This window comes from Rhincodon typus, chromosome 4, assembly GCF_021869965.1.
Source record: "Rhincodon typus isolate 14 chromosome 4, sRhiTyp1.1, whole genome shotgun sequence".
Taxonomy (NCBI): Eukaryota; Metazoa; Chordata; class Chondrichthyes; order Orectolobiformes; family Rhincodontidae; genus Rhincodon; species Rhincodon typus.
The window spans coordinates 32,312,270-32,328,023 of NC_063335.1; the positions used below are offsets into that span (position 1 = coordinate 32,312,270).

The 15,754-nt window shown below is 38.2% G+C and overlaps 2 protein-coding genes across 2 annotated transcripts in view; one reads left to right on the forward strand and one right to left on the reverse strand.

Moving 5' to 3' along the window:
- Positions 1-12,843, forward strand: part of unm_hu7910 (un-named hu7910) — a 220,646-nt gene extending 207,803 nt beyond the window's left edge. The window contains exons 33-35 of the mRNA XM_048595703.1: positions 599-690; positions 7,465-7,598; positions 9,574-12,843. Of these exons, the coding sequence (XP_048451660.1) occupies positions 599-690; positions 7,465-7,598; positions 9,574-9,724 (377 nt within the window). The 3' untranslated portion in view covers positions 9,725-12,843. The remainder of the gene's footprint in view (positions 1-598; positions 691-7,464; positions 7,599-9,573) is intronic.
- A 419-nt stretch (positions 12,844-13,262) lies between these two features.
- LOC109932115 (clavesin-1-like) overlaps positions 13,263-15,754 on the reverse strand; it is an 88,500-nt gene continuing 86,008 nt past the window's right edge. The window contains exon 6 of the mRNA XM_048595902.1: positions 13,263-13,547. Within this exon, the coding sequence (XP_048451859.1) occupies positions 13,463-13,547 (85 nt within the window). The 3' untranslated portion in view covers positions 13,263-13,462. The remainder of the gene's footprint in view (positions 13,548-15,754) is intronic.

Consider the following 15,754-nt stretch of genomic DNA (forward strand, 5'->3'; position numbering starts at 1 on the left):
TGGGTTGGATAAATAAATTAGATGTAGGAGTTTTGTAAACGGAGAAGGAATTGGCAAAGAAACACTGTAAACTAGAAAATCCACCAACTCATGCTAAATATACTTAATTGATTAGTGTGTTCAGGATACATGACTGCATCCATCTGAACAAAAGTGCTATACAAATTCGGAATCATTTGTAGTTGTTACGGATGGTGGACAGACAGATTGTTATTTTGGGTATTGTGTTAGTGCAAATTTATCCAGTTTAATCCTGAAATAACCTGGTGTCATGTGACTTCTGACTTAATCCTAAATTAATTTACTCCCTCTAACCGCACCCTTTAAATATTTTCAAATCTAGGTGAAATAACTGAAAAGTTCTGAGAATTAAAGGAATCTTAGTATGTTTGTATATTTTGTCTTCCGATGAGGGAAAAGCTGTTGTGAGAGAAATTGTATGAGAGTTCTGATTAGATGTGTGTAGATACATCAATTGTGGTTGAATTCAAGGTAAGTTTTGTCAAATGGCTGGTAATGAAATAACCTTAATTATGACAATCTGAAATTATGCTAATGCAGCTGCTGCCTTGTATATATTTTTCTTTTTTCCTCCTAGGTCGCAGAGCTGAAAAATCCTGTAAACAAGTCCCAAAAACATGCGCCTTGTTTGAAAAGTTCCCTGAGTCAACAGGCTGCAAACGTGGGCAGGTGCTTTCAATTTTTCTTTATCCTTTATTGTCGCATAGTATATCAATTCAGTGTTAAGTGAGATAATGGAAAGTTCTAAATATTCTATAAATTTCTGTTATTGAATTTATGAAATGTGACCAATGAATTTTGAACAAAGATATAAAATGCATTCTTTAGCAGTTCGGAATAAATCTAAATTCTAGTTTGATTCAAAAACAGATTTTTTAGTTAAAACACCTTCACAGCACACAAGTCCAGTCACCATTAAATAAAAGGTTATAATGCATTGTATTTTCACACCAATTAAAATGTGTTGTGAAACAATTCATTAAGCTCTAGACTGAGTCTTGACATGCGTGGCATCTGTAATTAGCTTGACATCTTGAGTTGTGGCATTTGCCTGCGAGCATGAGAGAGAGAGAGAGAGAGAGAGAGAAGCTGTCCATTTCTCTGTCATAATGTACAAAAGCACCTCAGATGCTCTAGTATTGAAAGGATATAGAGATTGAGATGTACTGTGATGCATAGGGGATGAGTCTTAACAGTTCGAGTGCTCAATGTGGTACTAGTTATTACCACTTGACAGGTAAAACAATTAAAAAAAAACTTAAGTGTTATGATTCCAACCAAATCTCATTCATTCTCACCTTCAGATTCTTTGTGACACATTTGGTTGCTGAGAATGTTTGAAAACAGTTTCTGACTAAGATGTGTGATACGTTCCCAATCAATTGTCATAATGTCAACAATCTACTATTGACAATTCTGATTTCAGATTCAAAATTGCCTCTAATGTACTCTTCCAAACAAGAAAATCATATATAATAGTTTAGATTCTGAGGTAGAACTGAAAATGAGATTGTCGACACTTGCTGTTATTCTGGCAGCAACTTTTAGCATTTTCACAAATGCTGTTAAAGACGGAACTCAGGATGTTGCTATCCAAGCTGTATCTCTCCTTCACAGGCTTTATTACATTGGTCAAGAGATTTGGTATTAAAACATATAAAGGGTCTGAATTTGCAGTATTTATCCATAGATTATTCACTAAACATGCTAAAAAAAAGTTCAACGTTGTCTATTCAAATGTGAGTAAAGCTTTAATGGTGTGATGTTTAATCTTTGGCGTTGAAAACTAACTTCTTGCAATGCTGAATCTCATTCCTTCCTTTTAAAATAATTGTCTGAATTCTTTTAAAAAAAAAATTTTCTTTTTATCTTCTTCCATCCTCTCAATTTCATCTTTCTTCCTCTGTTTGCTTTTTGTTGAAGGCTTTACATGGAATTAAACAATCAGTTTACAGTTCCTAGTTGAGACTCGGTCTTGGGGCTTGGGAATGGTTACTGGATGTGAGAGGTATGGGGCCAGAGTTTCCAGCTTTCGCATCAATAGAATCAGTGGGGAAAGCATTTCTGCCAACTATGAGAGCACTGCAACTATCTAATGAACTGTGGAGTGATAATTAGCTGGACTCCGAACAAATCCTGCCTCGGAGAGGGTTGCTGGTCATCAGAGTGTTGTGGCCACTGCTTGGACTATGAGATATTCGGTTATATTTTCACAAGTGAATGTGCCCAATGTCAGATAACAAGGTGTAGAGCTGGATGAACACAGCAGGCCAAGCAGCATCAGAGGAGCAGGAAGGCTGACGTTTCGGGCCTAGACCCTTCACACCTTGTTATCTCCGATTCTCCAGCATCTGCAGTTCCTACGATCTCTCATGCCCAATGTCAAATGGTTTCATTCCCTCAGCAATAATGTTAGTTTATTGATTTTGCAACATATCTTTGATCTCCTCATTTAGAATTACTTAACAATTTATTTAGATCACCTTTCCCGTCTATACTGTTCTGCATCAATATGTGTAGTTCCCATCTCTTGCCTTTCTGCCTCTTTGTGAGGCGGGTGAAGCTTTGGGGGAGCTCCTTTGCTCCATTTTTGTTAAAGTTGATCATCTGAACTGGTTTGATTAGTATTTCTTCCCTTTGAGATTGGTTGGTCAGTTGAAAATAAGTAACTAAAGATTTGGAAACCATTTGGTATTTTGTATTCATTCGGGTTATTTTTTTTCCCATGGGAGAGTAGTGGTGAAGTGTTGGAAGCATTAGCAGGCTGAAATTCAATCTCTGAACTGCATCATGAATGCTCCTTCCAAAGCCAACAAGTACTGAAGCAGATTTAAACCTGGAGTCTGGGGCGCTACACCTGACTCAAAACATTGGAACTCTACTAGGGAGCCTTCTAAACACCATCGTTGTGTTTAAAACCCATGAATGGATATGAAAATCCATGGTCCTTTTGAAGGAAGGGCTGAGCCACAGTCATTAACAATCAAATTATCCAAGTCTTTTCATTTCTTGATGTTTTTGGGACCTTGCTGTTCACAAATAGCCTGCACATTTTCTTAACTTGCAACCGGAAATAGACTTCAGAAGGATACTTTATTCACTCTCATGCAGTCTGGGATGTTTTGCATTAATGAAAGGCACTATTTAAATGGAAGATTTTTCTCATATAGCTAGTGCTCAATTTAAATTTACAGTTGGGAGCTTTGAATTCTAAGAATTCACCTATGGCTGGTAGTGCTTTTTTAAAACTGTTTTGTGACACACACTTTGGGAACCTGTTTTTAAAACGAATTCAGTTTTATTTAATAACATCCAACATCCCTCCAGACAAACCAGTTTGATCATTTTAGCAGTGCCTATTGGTTGCTCCCCTCCTAATTGAAGAGCCAGCAGCATTATTGACACGAATCTAAAAGCAGAATAGTGCAGATGTTGGCAATGTGTCATCTCTGCCCAACACCCCCTCACTCTGTTCCCCCTGCCCCCTGACTGAGTTTTGATTCCCACCTACCCCCGAGTGTCTGTCTGTCTGTCTCCCCCCGCCCACACCGCCTTTCTGACTTGTCTCTTCCCCCACACCCCATGTCTGTTTGTCTTCCCCTGTGTGTGTGTGTGTGTGTCTCCCCTCCACACCTCATGTCTGTGTACATCGCCACCGCCCCCCCCACCATGTCCCTGCCTGTGTGTTCCCTGCTCGTGTCTGCTGCCTGCCTGTGTGTCCATTCATATGAAAGGAATCATGTGTCTGTCACTGCTCCATGTCTAAGCACGGGAATCACTGGGTGCAGTGAATTGAAAACAGCAGCTCAAAATAACAGCTTGAGGAGCCAGCTGCCTGATACCAGTTATTTTAAGCTGAATAGCAGAGCATTTCTTTTGTCTGTGTCCCATTTTATTTGTGGGCCTATTTGGTTAGTGAAGGGTCAGATAGTCAACTTATTTTTTTTAAAAGCTTTTCTTGAAAGTCACATTGCTAATATGGATAGATTGCCCCACATAGAGCAGTGTGCAGAACAGCTGCAGATGATAAATTAAAGGATTCTTGGTTGTGTTTGCTGATCAATTTATATAACATTTGGTAGATTGCGAAGAATAAAAACAGAAGTCAGCTATGGGAGTGGATCTTCAGATTCCTGGGTTGAGCAATTATCATTAGTAAGCAGTATAAGTGTTATCTCAAAGCAGCTTGAGGATTTGAAGCATGCTTTTGACCTTTAACCCTGCCTTACCCACTCCCATTTCATACTTCGCTTGCAAAATCAATAAGATGCACTTAGTGGCTTATTTGAAAAGCAAATGAATCAATAACATGTCTAGGTCAGCTTAATTTTAAAGAATTTTGATCAAGGACATTGTGTCCCAGGGAGATTATTGAGAATAGGTGTTGTGTAAAAAGACTTTACAATAGAACCTTTACCCCACTAGAAGCATGCATTTCTTTTGAAAGTGGTGTTGTTGTTCTTCATCAGTAAATAGATTGGTGAGGTACATTAGGTACAGTCAAAGGTCATTATCTAACAAGGCTTTGCCTTTCTTTTTCGGGGATGAACCAAATCCTGCTCCACAAACTGTATCCCTTATTCCATTCCTTTCTTCAGGAGTGCACCCAATTTTTAATGTCTGCTTCAATGATCCTTCTTCATAAATTATTTCAAAACTCTTCCTCTTCTTTAGCTGTGAGGCTCTTCCTGAATTCCCCCTCCCTGCTCCCTTTTCACTGGTATTTCAATCCTTCAATATTCTGAACAGCTTTCTCTTGCAGCTTTCTTCAAAATTACAATTAGACTAACTTGAAGTTTCAACTTGCTACCAAAATAAGCCCAACATTTTAAATCAAAAATCTAAATATTTGTTGGTCCTTTCACAAAGTTGTAGGACTTGAACATAAGCCTGTTGCTTTATCCTTTTACTAATGATCCAAGTTTGCACCCAGCTCTTTTTACTCACTCGATTATTTTATAATTCTGTCCATTGAACTGAAATAGCTATGTATTGGCCCAGTTAACCTAAAGATCTAATCCTTCTTAATTGGTTGCATGGTACCTGTTTGTCCTTCTTAGCTTGATATCATTACAGCCTTAGTGATATTTCTCACTAAGCTCTAACCAAACCACTAAAACAAACAATTGGTAATTGGTTACTTGATACAGCGTTGTTTGTTTATTTGTAACTGGCTATTGTGTATCTTATGGTGCAGTGGTAGTGCCACTACCTCTAAGTCAGAAGGTTCAGATTTAGTCCCACCACAGGATGCTATGGCCAAGGGTATCTGCCTAACACATCAAAGCTGGTTGATATATTAAAAGAAAAACTAGTTACTTGTGGCAAGTTCCAAATATGTAGCTCAGATAGTTGAGAACCAGGAATTGAGAAAGGGTTGGAAAACTGAAAGTCAGGTCAACTTGTTGTCTTTCTTAAGTAGACAAGAGTAATTCACATGATGTGTCCAGCCAAATTGATTTTTCAGTCCCTTGGGTACAAGACCCATTGCGTAGTATCTACCTCAATCTTGGCAGGCTATCAAACTGCACAGATTACAAATTGCTATGGTTCCAAGGTTGGTATCCTGCATATCTCACTCAGACGTTCTTTGCAGACTAGAATGATACTTTTTGCTGGCCTCAGTTTCTTGACTTAGAGAAATGTTCTACTGAGAGCAATACCTCCTCACCCCTTATTCTGTGACTTCTGGGTATGATTTGCTAAAGTAGACCTTAAGAATCCAGATGTCAGCTCCAGTTTCCTTTCCACTATGGCCATAATGTCATTGAGATACATCCAACAAGTTATTTTAACATGACTTTCTTTTCTTAAATCTGTTGGTTGTTCATTAATAAGTTATTTTTATCTAAATGATCACCTATGCAAACTCTAAAAATCATTTCAGAGAGCTTTTCTGAATAATTGCTGAATAGATATTGTCTGTGCTTTTCAAATCTTGCCAATCTGTTTGGACCCAGTTAGCTTTCAAAAAGAGCAGTCAAAGTTGCAGTAATTAGTCACCCTATATTTTGATATGAGTACTCAAATTGCCTGTAATTGAAGTTTTTTCTTTGTTAGTACATTCTTTTTATTCACCTGTGCAACGTGGGCATTGCTGGCTAGGCCAGCATGTATTGCCTGTCCCTAGCTGCCCTTGAGGAGGTGGTGGTGAGCTGCTACCTTGAACTGCTGCAGTTCATGTACAATATATAGTCGTTTTATAAACCTGTCCTTTGTTATTTGCAAAGAATCAGACTCCTTCTCGGAATGGAAATTGTTGGACAACTTTGTTAAAGTTAGGTAATATAAATAAAATTTTGCCAAAAAAATTCCCAGGCTTCTGCTAATTGACTGCAGTTCTGCCTTCAACACCATAATTCCAAACAAACGTATCTCTAAACTCCAAGACCCAGGTCTCCACTTCCCCCTCTAACTGGATCCTCGACTTCTGACCAACAGACTGCAATCAGTAAGAATAGGCGATGCCACCCTCTCCACCATAATCCTCAACACCCAGTGCCCTGCTATTCTCCTTGTACACATGGCTGTGTGGCCAAATTCTGCATTGACTCCATTTACAAGTTTGCTGATGACACCACCGTAGTGGGTTGGATCTCAAACCAAACAGAATACAGGGTAGAGATTGGGTGCTTAGCGGCATGGCGTAAAGACAACAATCTCTCCATCAACATCTGCAAAATGACTTAGGAAGCAAAGTGGAGGGCACACCCCTGTCTGCATCAGTGGGTGCTGAGGTAGAGATGATCAAGAGCTTCAAGTTTCTGGGAGTGATGATCACCAACAATCTGTTCTGGTCCATCCATGTTGACACAATGTCTCTCCTTCTCAGGAGGCTCAGGAAATTCAGCATTTCCACAAGGACTCTTACCAATTTTTAATGGATGCAGCGTAGAAAGCATCCTATCTGGATGCATCACGGTGTGGTATGGCAACTGCTGTTCCCAAAGCCACAAGAAACTACAGAGAGTGGTGAACACAGCCCAGTCCATCTATTGACTCTGTCTATACTTCCCGCTGCCTCAGGAAAGCAACCAACATAATCACAGACCCCTCCCACCCAGTTTATAAGCTCTTCCACCCTCTTCTGTTGAGCAGAAGATATAAAAATTTGAATACGTATACGAATAGATTCAAGAACAGCTTCTTCCCTGCTGTTATCAGACTTTTCAATGCATTTCTCAAATGTTAATTCTGATTTGTCTCTCTCTGCACCTTCTCTGCAGCTGTAACCCCTATTCTGCATGCTGTTCTGCTATCTTAACGTACTTTGTATGGTACGACCTGCCTGTAGAGCACGCAAAACAACACTTTTCACTGTATCTCGGTACATGTGACAACAATAAATCATTTAATCAAAGGTCAGGTTATTAGCACGTTGTTGACATAAGATTGTAAATGTGAGAAAATAATTTTAATTTACTAGAGTGCATTTTGTTTTAGATTAAATATTCAGTTATGCATCCAGGGACTCATGTCTGGCCTCACACTGGACCCACAAACTGTCGCCTAAGAATGCATCTTGGTCTGGTCATTCCTAAACAAGGCTGTAAAATCCGTTGTGCCAATGAAACCAGGTAGGATGTCTCTTGATTTTTTTGAACATGTTTATAATCAAGTCTTAAAAATCACAGGAACACTGTTTTTAAAATGTTTTTACATCCTCCAAGCAAAATTAGTTCCCTACAACCACAAAAAAGCTGCCTCTGAATAATTGTCTGTGAACATTTCACTGATTTCTCCTGATCGACCACCTCAATGCCTAGGTTACTGTCAACATTACAGTTGGAGCTTGGGGGATTGCCAGAGTTTACAAAAATGTGTAAACCTATCCTTTGTTAACTAGAAATAAACATATTTGATTGCCTTGACTGTGTAGTTTGATTAGTCTTAAACTCTTTATCGAACTTGATGTTAGAATGCTATGAGGTCTTGCAGGGTTGAGAGGATGTTATAGCTAGGAATGAGGGACAGAAGTGCCCCCTGTTACCTTGTTGCTGCCACCTCCGCTGTGGATATTTTGCAGAAGGTGGAGAATGACCCACCTAGAAGTCAGTAGTACCACTTAAATGGCCAATTAAAGGCCTCTTCCTACATGCAACCATGAGAAACCCCTGTGGCTTGCAGGCAGCAGGGGGTTCCTGATCTGTGGCTCATGGAGGGACAGTTCCTGACTTCCTGCTGACCAAACCAGTCATTGAAGGTGGCACAACTAGTGGGCAGAACAGTTTATAAAGCATAGAGTACCCCTGGACTTAATGAAGAGGGCACAGATTACAAGGACATTGAGTTGACACTGAACTTGTACAAGACCTCTTCTGAAATACCATTTACAATTCTAGGCTCCACCCAATACGTAGGATGTGAACACACTGGTGAAAGTACAGAAGAGGTTTACAAATATGGTTCTAGTGATGAGAAACTCCAGTTATGAGGATAACTTGGAGAGGTTGGAACTACTTTAAAAAAGACTAACAATGAGACGGCACGTATTTCAAGTGATTTGCAAAAGTAGCAAATGTGATGAGAGAAAATGTTTCTCTGAGTGAGTTTCAGGTCTGAAATGTGGTAGCAGTTAGGTTTACTGGTGGCATCTCAGAGCATTAAATGATTGTTTCTGTTCACATAATGTGCAAGGGTGTAGAGAAAAGGCAGGAGAATGGCATTAATTCATAATGTTCATTTGGAGAGCCAGGGCAGATATGATGGGCCAAATGGCCTCTTTGCACAGTTACAGTTTTGAGATTGTATGATTCTTATAAAGGATTACATAACAATAAGGCACAAAAGCTGGTGTTATATTGAGGTTGTACAGGATGTTGGTGAGGCCACTTTTTGAGTACTGTTTACAGTTCTGGTCACCCTACTATGAGAAGGGTATTATTAAATTGGAGAGGGTACAGAAAATATTTACAAGGATGTTGTCAGGACTGGAGCATTTGAGTTATAAGGAGGGGCAGGAGAGGCTGGAACTTTTTTCACTGGAGTGTAGGAGGTTGAAGGGTGACCACATATAGAGGTTTATGAAATCGTGAAAGGTATAGATAAGGTGAATGGCAGGTGTCTTTTCCCTAGGGTGGGGGGTTTTAAGACCAGGGGACATATTTTAAGGTGAGAGGAGAAAGATTTTTAAAAAGACATGAGGGGCAATTTTTCTTTTGAACACAGTGTGGTTTGTGTACGGAATGAACAGCCAGAGGAAGTGGTAGATGTGGGTACAGTTACCACATTTAAAAGACATTTGGATAAGTTCATGAATAAGAAATGTTAAGAGGGATATGGGCCAGGAGCAGGCAGGTGGGACTAACTTAGTTTGGGATTATGGGTGGCATGGACTGGTTGGACCGAAGGGTCTGTTTCTGTGCTGTCATTCTCTATGACTCTGACTGTATTACCCAATCACCAAAGCTTCCATCTTGCAATAATGACTTATTTCAGGAGTCAATAATTTTCTTATCCAAATTCTCATCTATGGAAAAAATGTTAAATATCTCGAAGCTTGTTTCTGATTTTCAACAAATGTGAAAATGCCATGTTGGTCTCCCTTTGCAGAGAATGGAAGGAGGGCAAGGTGATCATCTTTGACGACTCTTTTGAGCATGAGGTTTGGCAGGATGCGAATAGCTACAGGCTAATCTTTATCGTGGATGTGTGGCACCCAGAGCTGACACCTCAGCAACGAAGAAGTCTTTCCCCAATCTAATGATGGATTTCGGACATAAACTAGAGAAGGCAGGTTGGGGGTTGAGCAAACATGAAGAAATTATGTGCTGTAATGAAGTGCAATGAGTTCCATTGATTTGTAGTTTTCCTGAAATTTCTGGTGCAGGAGAGTTTCCAGAGTGAGGCATAATGTATTTTCCAAAATCAGAGCAGTTGAATAAATCAAAAAGTCTCCTGGAATATTTTTAAGGGGGCATGCTTTATAATTGAGTAAGTATATTTGACCTATGAACTCTCCCAAAAGCTAAACACTAAAGGTCTAAGCTGAATAAGATCTACAGAGAAAAATCCAATGGAGCAGTTCTCCAATTGTGATCTGGAATAATTTCAAAATAGTTCACCTCAAGCTAATGAAGAATCCTTTTGTTAGGAAAATGGCTGGATTGGGAAACTTCCTAACATATTCAATGTGAACAGAGTCTGATTAACTTCTATAAGATACAAATTGTCACATTTATGTAACTGTCCTTCAGTGTTTTGTATTTCCCTGTTACAATCGTTCTGTTTAAATTGATTATTTTTAATCACTGATATTGACAAGTTACATAAAGATGATTTGTACCTCACTTAATTGCATTTGGTCAAGTATGTTTGCATTGTACACAGATTTAGTTGAAATCAGCATTTTCTCTTTGATAACAAGTGAAAGTAATTGATTATTAAAAACATATAATTATGCAGGTATTAATTTAGCATTTATTTTGGCCTACTGCTCAATTTTTTTTAATAAAGTTTATTAATGCCCTCAGTGGGGGAGCTGCCTTTGAGAAGTTACTAAGCCTGACAGTGAGAGCAAGATGGATTAACTCTCAAAGTTAATACGACATAATCACTGAAGCATTCTGAATTAACAGATGTATCTGTGCTTATATTGAATTCGCCCACACTGTGCTTAGTAACTCATTCACCGACATTCCCGCAGCTGTATCAGTAGCACTCAGTTCAAATAAAAAATTAAAATTCCCAAATTGTATAAGTTGTTGTAGAGTAAGTATCTGACCATCAGTGTTGCTTATGAAATTATAAAAACAAATCCTCTTGAATTCAGAATTGCCGATATTAGTTTTGTGTAAAGAACCTAGAGTACACTCTTGCAAAGTGCTCATTACTGCACATGCCAATGTTGAACTTTTTTTAATGTGACAAAAATGAACAAATGCCAAAGTGGAGAGGCACAGTCATCCAGTAGACAGCTGACACATCTGTACAAAGCATCAAAAAGCAGATGGCTTGTGATACATCTACAATAAAGTGACCATATGTTTTTATCTATAAATTTATTATACTAAGTGCAAATGACAGACTTCACTTTGAAGGAGCAAAGCACCGAAAGCTGACTTCACCACATAACCGAGATATTTCTGTCTCAAAGCAATCGCAGGCACAGTCAGATCCCTGCAGAGAGATGGGGATTGCAACCTGGAGAAAATGTAATTTACACTCTCATAGTGATAGGCCTTAGCAAACTGTCTAAGGAGCATCATGTTGGGTACAGAAAAAGAATGGAAAATAGGTTTTATTCCAACAAAAATATGTATTGTGATTTTAAATATATCACATTCTGCAGCATATAATTCTGTTAGACTGCTGGTTTGGAAACTATCCAAAGGAATTGGATTAGCTGTACGGTACAGAGGGGAAGAGCCTTTTATTTCAGTTCAGCCTTAATCTATCTCACACATACCAAAGCTCTTCAGTAATGCAAATGTAATTGAATATTCCTTGACATCCATATACTATAGCAATGTAAACTAAATTTACTCATTTCTGAATTCAGGAAGTTCAAAGTATTGACTAAAGCTGCACAGTGCCTAGCATGTCAGTAACCATGGACAAGATCACTCAGTTCAGAAGAAAAAGGAACAAATAAAATCTGGAAGTAAGATTCAGTGAGATTTAAAGTTAACCCCCCCCCTTTATTTTAGCAATGTATTTTTACTTGTTACAGAAGTAAAATACCAAAGACTTCATGTAACATAAATAAAAATACGACAATTAGCTTCAAAGATATTGCAACATTTTGTAAGTTGTTGATTTAATATTCAAAACTGATACTTCCCTCATCTCCCAGCTATGAAACACTGTACATGCATGCTTGAAAAGACTCCAAGCAGTGTAGTTAGCATAAGATGCATCATTTTAGTGAGAGTTATTAATAGGAACGTTTCTCTGTGATCCTCAGCCTTCAAATAAATTTGAATTTACTCTATGCTCATAGAGACCTGACTTCAATTTGAAATGAGTTTCATACTAGCTTATACTTTTTTTAAGTGCAGTTTCAATCCACTTCTATTTGAATGACTACTTGCAATAGGATAAGTGACTGTATTCTGTTCCACTGGCAGAGAATAGATAGATTGCATTTTATTTTGATATTTTGTAGAATAGGTTGTTTTCTGTTGATATCAAATTTGTCGTGCTATAGTGAGTGATTACCAGTTAAGGCACTACAATTTCTTTCATATTCTACCATTGACTTTGAGATTTTAATTCTAAAATTACTACTACTGTATATCACTGAAGAAAATGAATTGTTTGAGCATTGTGGGCAAGTGTCCAACACATTGGTACATGTTGATTGTTACTTTACTGTTGTGGTTTTCTTGAGAAAGGACAATGATGTTTTTTTTAAATTGCATGTACTTTTGCATATATGGAACCTTGTAATCCATCTTCTGCAAATTTTTTTTTATATAAATGGGTCTCATTCAAATCTTTCACAGCTATCTGTTGAGTTACACAAAGTTCATCTTAATTTTCTATTTTATATACACATTAGCACTGGCGTAAATGCAATAACATGCTTTTTTTTGTCTATAAACCTGAACAAAATGGAACTACCACTATGATTGTAGGATTTCAATATGTATTTCTGACTGTAAATAGTTATTTTTGAAATGAGAGTTTTTAATTATACATTAGGTTTCTATTTGGCTCTTGGATCAAGAACCGTCTTCTGTTTAATTACAGGTAAAAATGTTGGGATGGAATAAAATGTTGGAATCAATTATCTGTAAGTTATTAATAAACACAAACACTTTGTAAAATGGTGTAAAAGTCACTGACCTTGATTTTCTCAAAATAAAACATGAAAGAACGCGATTATTTCTTCTTTATTTGCTCAATGAACTGAGCAGCTTTGTGGTTAGCAAGATTAGCTTCATTTACTGAACTTAAATAAATTGTATTGATGAATTTTGAACATTCATCCAGCAATTAAATCAAGGAATGGATATATGGATCTTTGGCACTTTAATAAATGGAGTCTTACCCTGCCTTCTGTTCATAATATTTGTTTTCAAGTTCTCTATTCTGATATTGAAATAAAACAAATCCTTTCTTGGCTACTACTAAAAGGCACAAACATATCTAAGTATTACGTGCCTGTTATCAAGTCAAACAGTTCTGCATTAATGAAAATTCACCTCTCTCTCTCAGGCAAAATACTAATATTGGTAACCATGGTAACCATCAGGTCACCTACAGCAGATATGAAATCCTTTAGGAACACTCTTAAATGATTTTTCATTCTTTAATCAGCTTGATGTTCGGGTGAGATGACAGTGATATCTGAATGTTATCTTTTTAGAAAAATGGAAAAAACACTTCACATAGCTGAATGCGACTTGATTTAAGCAAGTGTTCCGTTAATGTTTGCATCACTGAGATCCAGTCTGGAGTTGCCATTGTTTCTGTAACCTACAAAGATGTCTCTAGTTCAGTCCAGAGCCAGGAGTGGCTGAGTGTTGTCATCGTCCCTGTCCTCTTGTTTCAGGGCACCTGGCTCAACCACTGACTGCGACCTGCGGGAATGACAAATCGGGCTATTGTTAAACAGAGCATTGACCAAAACAAAATACTTCCACTGTTCCAGTGACAAAACAGAAAAGATAAATTGGTCTTAGTGCTATGCAATTTTATTACAACATGGAAATTAGTTGAAAGAATGTAACTGTTGGAGTTGGAGTACCGTAGAGAGGCCTGTCTGAGTAATCTGTCAGTACAACAACTATTAAAGATGCCAAAAATGTCAGTGCATTTTGTCATTGCAAACCTAGTTTTAGCTGTAATTTAAATCCTGCCTCATTTGTGTTTCCTATGTTCACTGTGTGAGTGCACATTAGCTGTTTTTTAAACATTCATGCTGCAATAGATAAAATGTCATAGGAATGGAAGCAGTAAAGCATTTTAAATGTTTCTAAACATTTTTTTCTTCATTCAAAAGTCTTTTGCTTATTAGATCCCAGCAAAATCCATGAGCCCATTAATTCTAATGTCAACGGTGTTTGAAAATAGCAGTAGGCAACTCTCCCAACAACCTTGTGGGTGGGTAAAGGCACCAGCTGTTGTTGCAGTAAGTTACACAGACAAAAAGCTGCAGATTTGATTCCTGATCTCTGCTGAGCGTGCGAAGTTGGCTCAGGCAGCTGTTCAGACACTACAATTAGCTTCAGTGCTTTGAGGCTAAATGGTGGATTGAGCTTTTCAGGACATCGAGGAGGTTGTGATTAGAAACCGGGAAATCGATCAGATTTTCTTTTGGTGATTGTAGCCCAGTCACGGGTGTTTTAACAGTGTGAATAGTTGTGAACTTAAATAAGATTTAATGTTCCATGGCACACTTGCATAATAATTACATCAAACTTAATCACTCAACTCAAAGAACACAATTAATATTATCCAGCTTTTTAACAGTAGGCCATAATATGTCTTTAGGTAGAACTCAGTTTTGGATTATAGGAATTGCTCTCGATCACAAATTTTATCCTTTTTGAATTTAATATTGTGCTTGACTTTCCTATTACTGAGGTCAAGTCACCGTAATCTTACCCAACTACAGTGCTGTGCCCTCATTACAGAGATTGGTGGTGGTTTAACCTAAAGGTCATCACTCTGTATCACAAACCAGCCATCCAGCCACCTGAGCTAACTGAATCTGATTAGAGAGTATACAAGATGTAAAACAAAATTTCATTGCTGCCAAGATTAAAATTTATCCTCAAACCACGTGATATACTTTATCTGTGAAAAGTAGTGCAATTATTTTACTGATTTTCTGATGAAGGGTCTAGGGCTGAAACGTCAGCCTTTTTGCTCCTATGATGCTGCTTGGCCTGCTGTGTTCATCCAGCTCTACGCCTTGTTGTCTCGGATTCTCCAGTATCTGCAGTTCCTATTATCTCCAATTATTTTACTTTTTCCCTTGCCAATGCAAATATTTTCACATTTAATTCTTAAATCCTATGCAAGAAAACAGATCTTCTGTCACCTCCATAATAGCAGCAGGTCATGGGCATTAGTTCGGGACTACGATGCAGTTCATCACTGGAGGGTTTCCCAAAAAACATTTCTATCCTCCACCCCAGTCATGGCCTATCTGAGAACTCTGGTAGAAAGATAGGAACTTCATCCCTAACAAAATCAGCAGCAGCAATCTGCTTCTAAACAAATGATCAATGGCCAGTAACTGTATCTGTTTCAGTGAGAATAAGCACGTACTGAGAACAAAGGCTACATTGCTGAAATTTTCACTAGCATATATTGGGTACGTTTCAAACATTGTTAGCAAATATGAAATATTGTGATTAGAAAAAATTGCTGGATATTAACCGTTCCAAGCTGATCTATGAATGGCCAGGTACCGTACTGTAAAACAGCTGAAAAATGGATATATGTTTTAGCCGTCCAAAGGAAGCGATCAGATCTAACACTTGTAATAAGCTTTAATCATTGAGTGTTTTGTTTTCATTCATTTGTGGGATATTGGTGTTGCTGGCTGGTCAGCATTTTTTGCCTATCCCTAGTTGCCCTTGAGAAGGAGGTGGTGGTGGTGAGCTGCACCCTACTGGGCAATTTAGCATAGCCAATCCACACATCTTTGGTCTGTGGGAGGAAGCCCAAGCACCCAGAGGAAACCCACACAGGCAGTTGCCTAAGAGTGGTATCGAACCTGGGTCTATGGTGCTGTGAGGCAGCAGTGCTAACCACCACCACCACCCATTCAAATGGC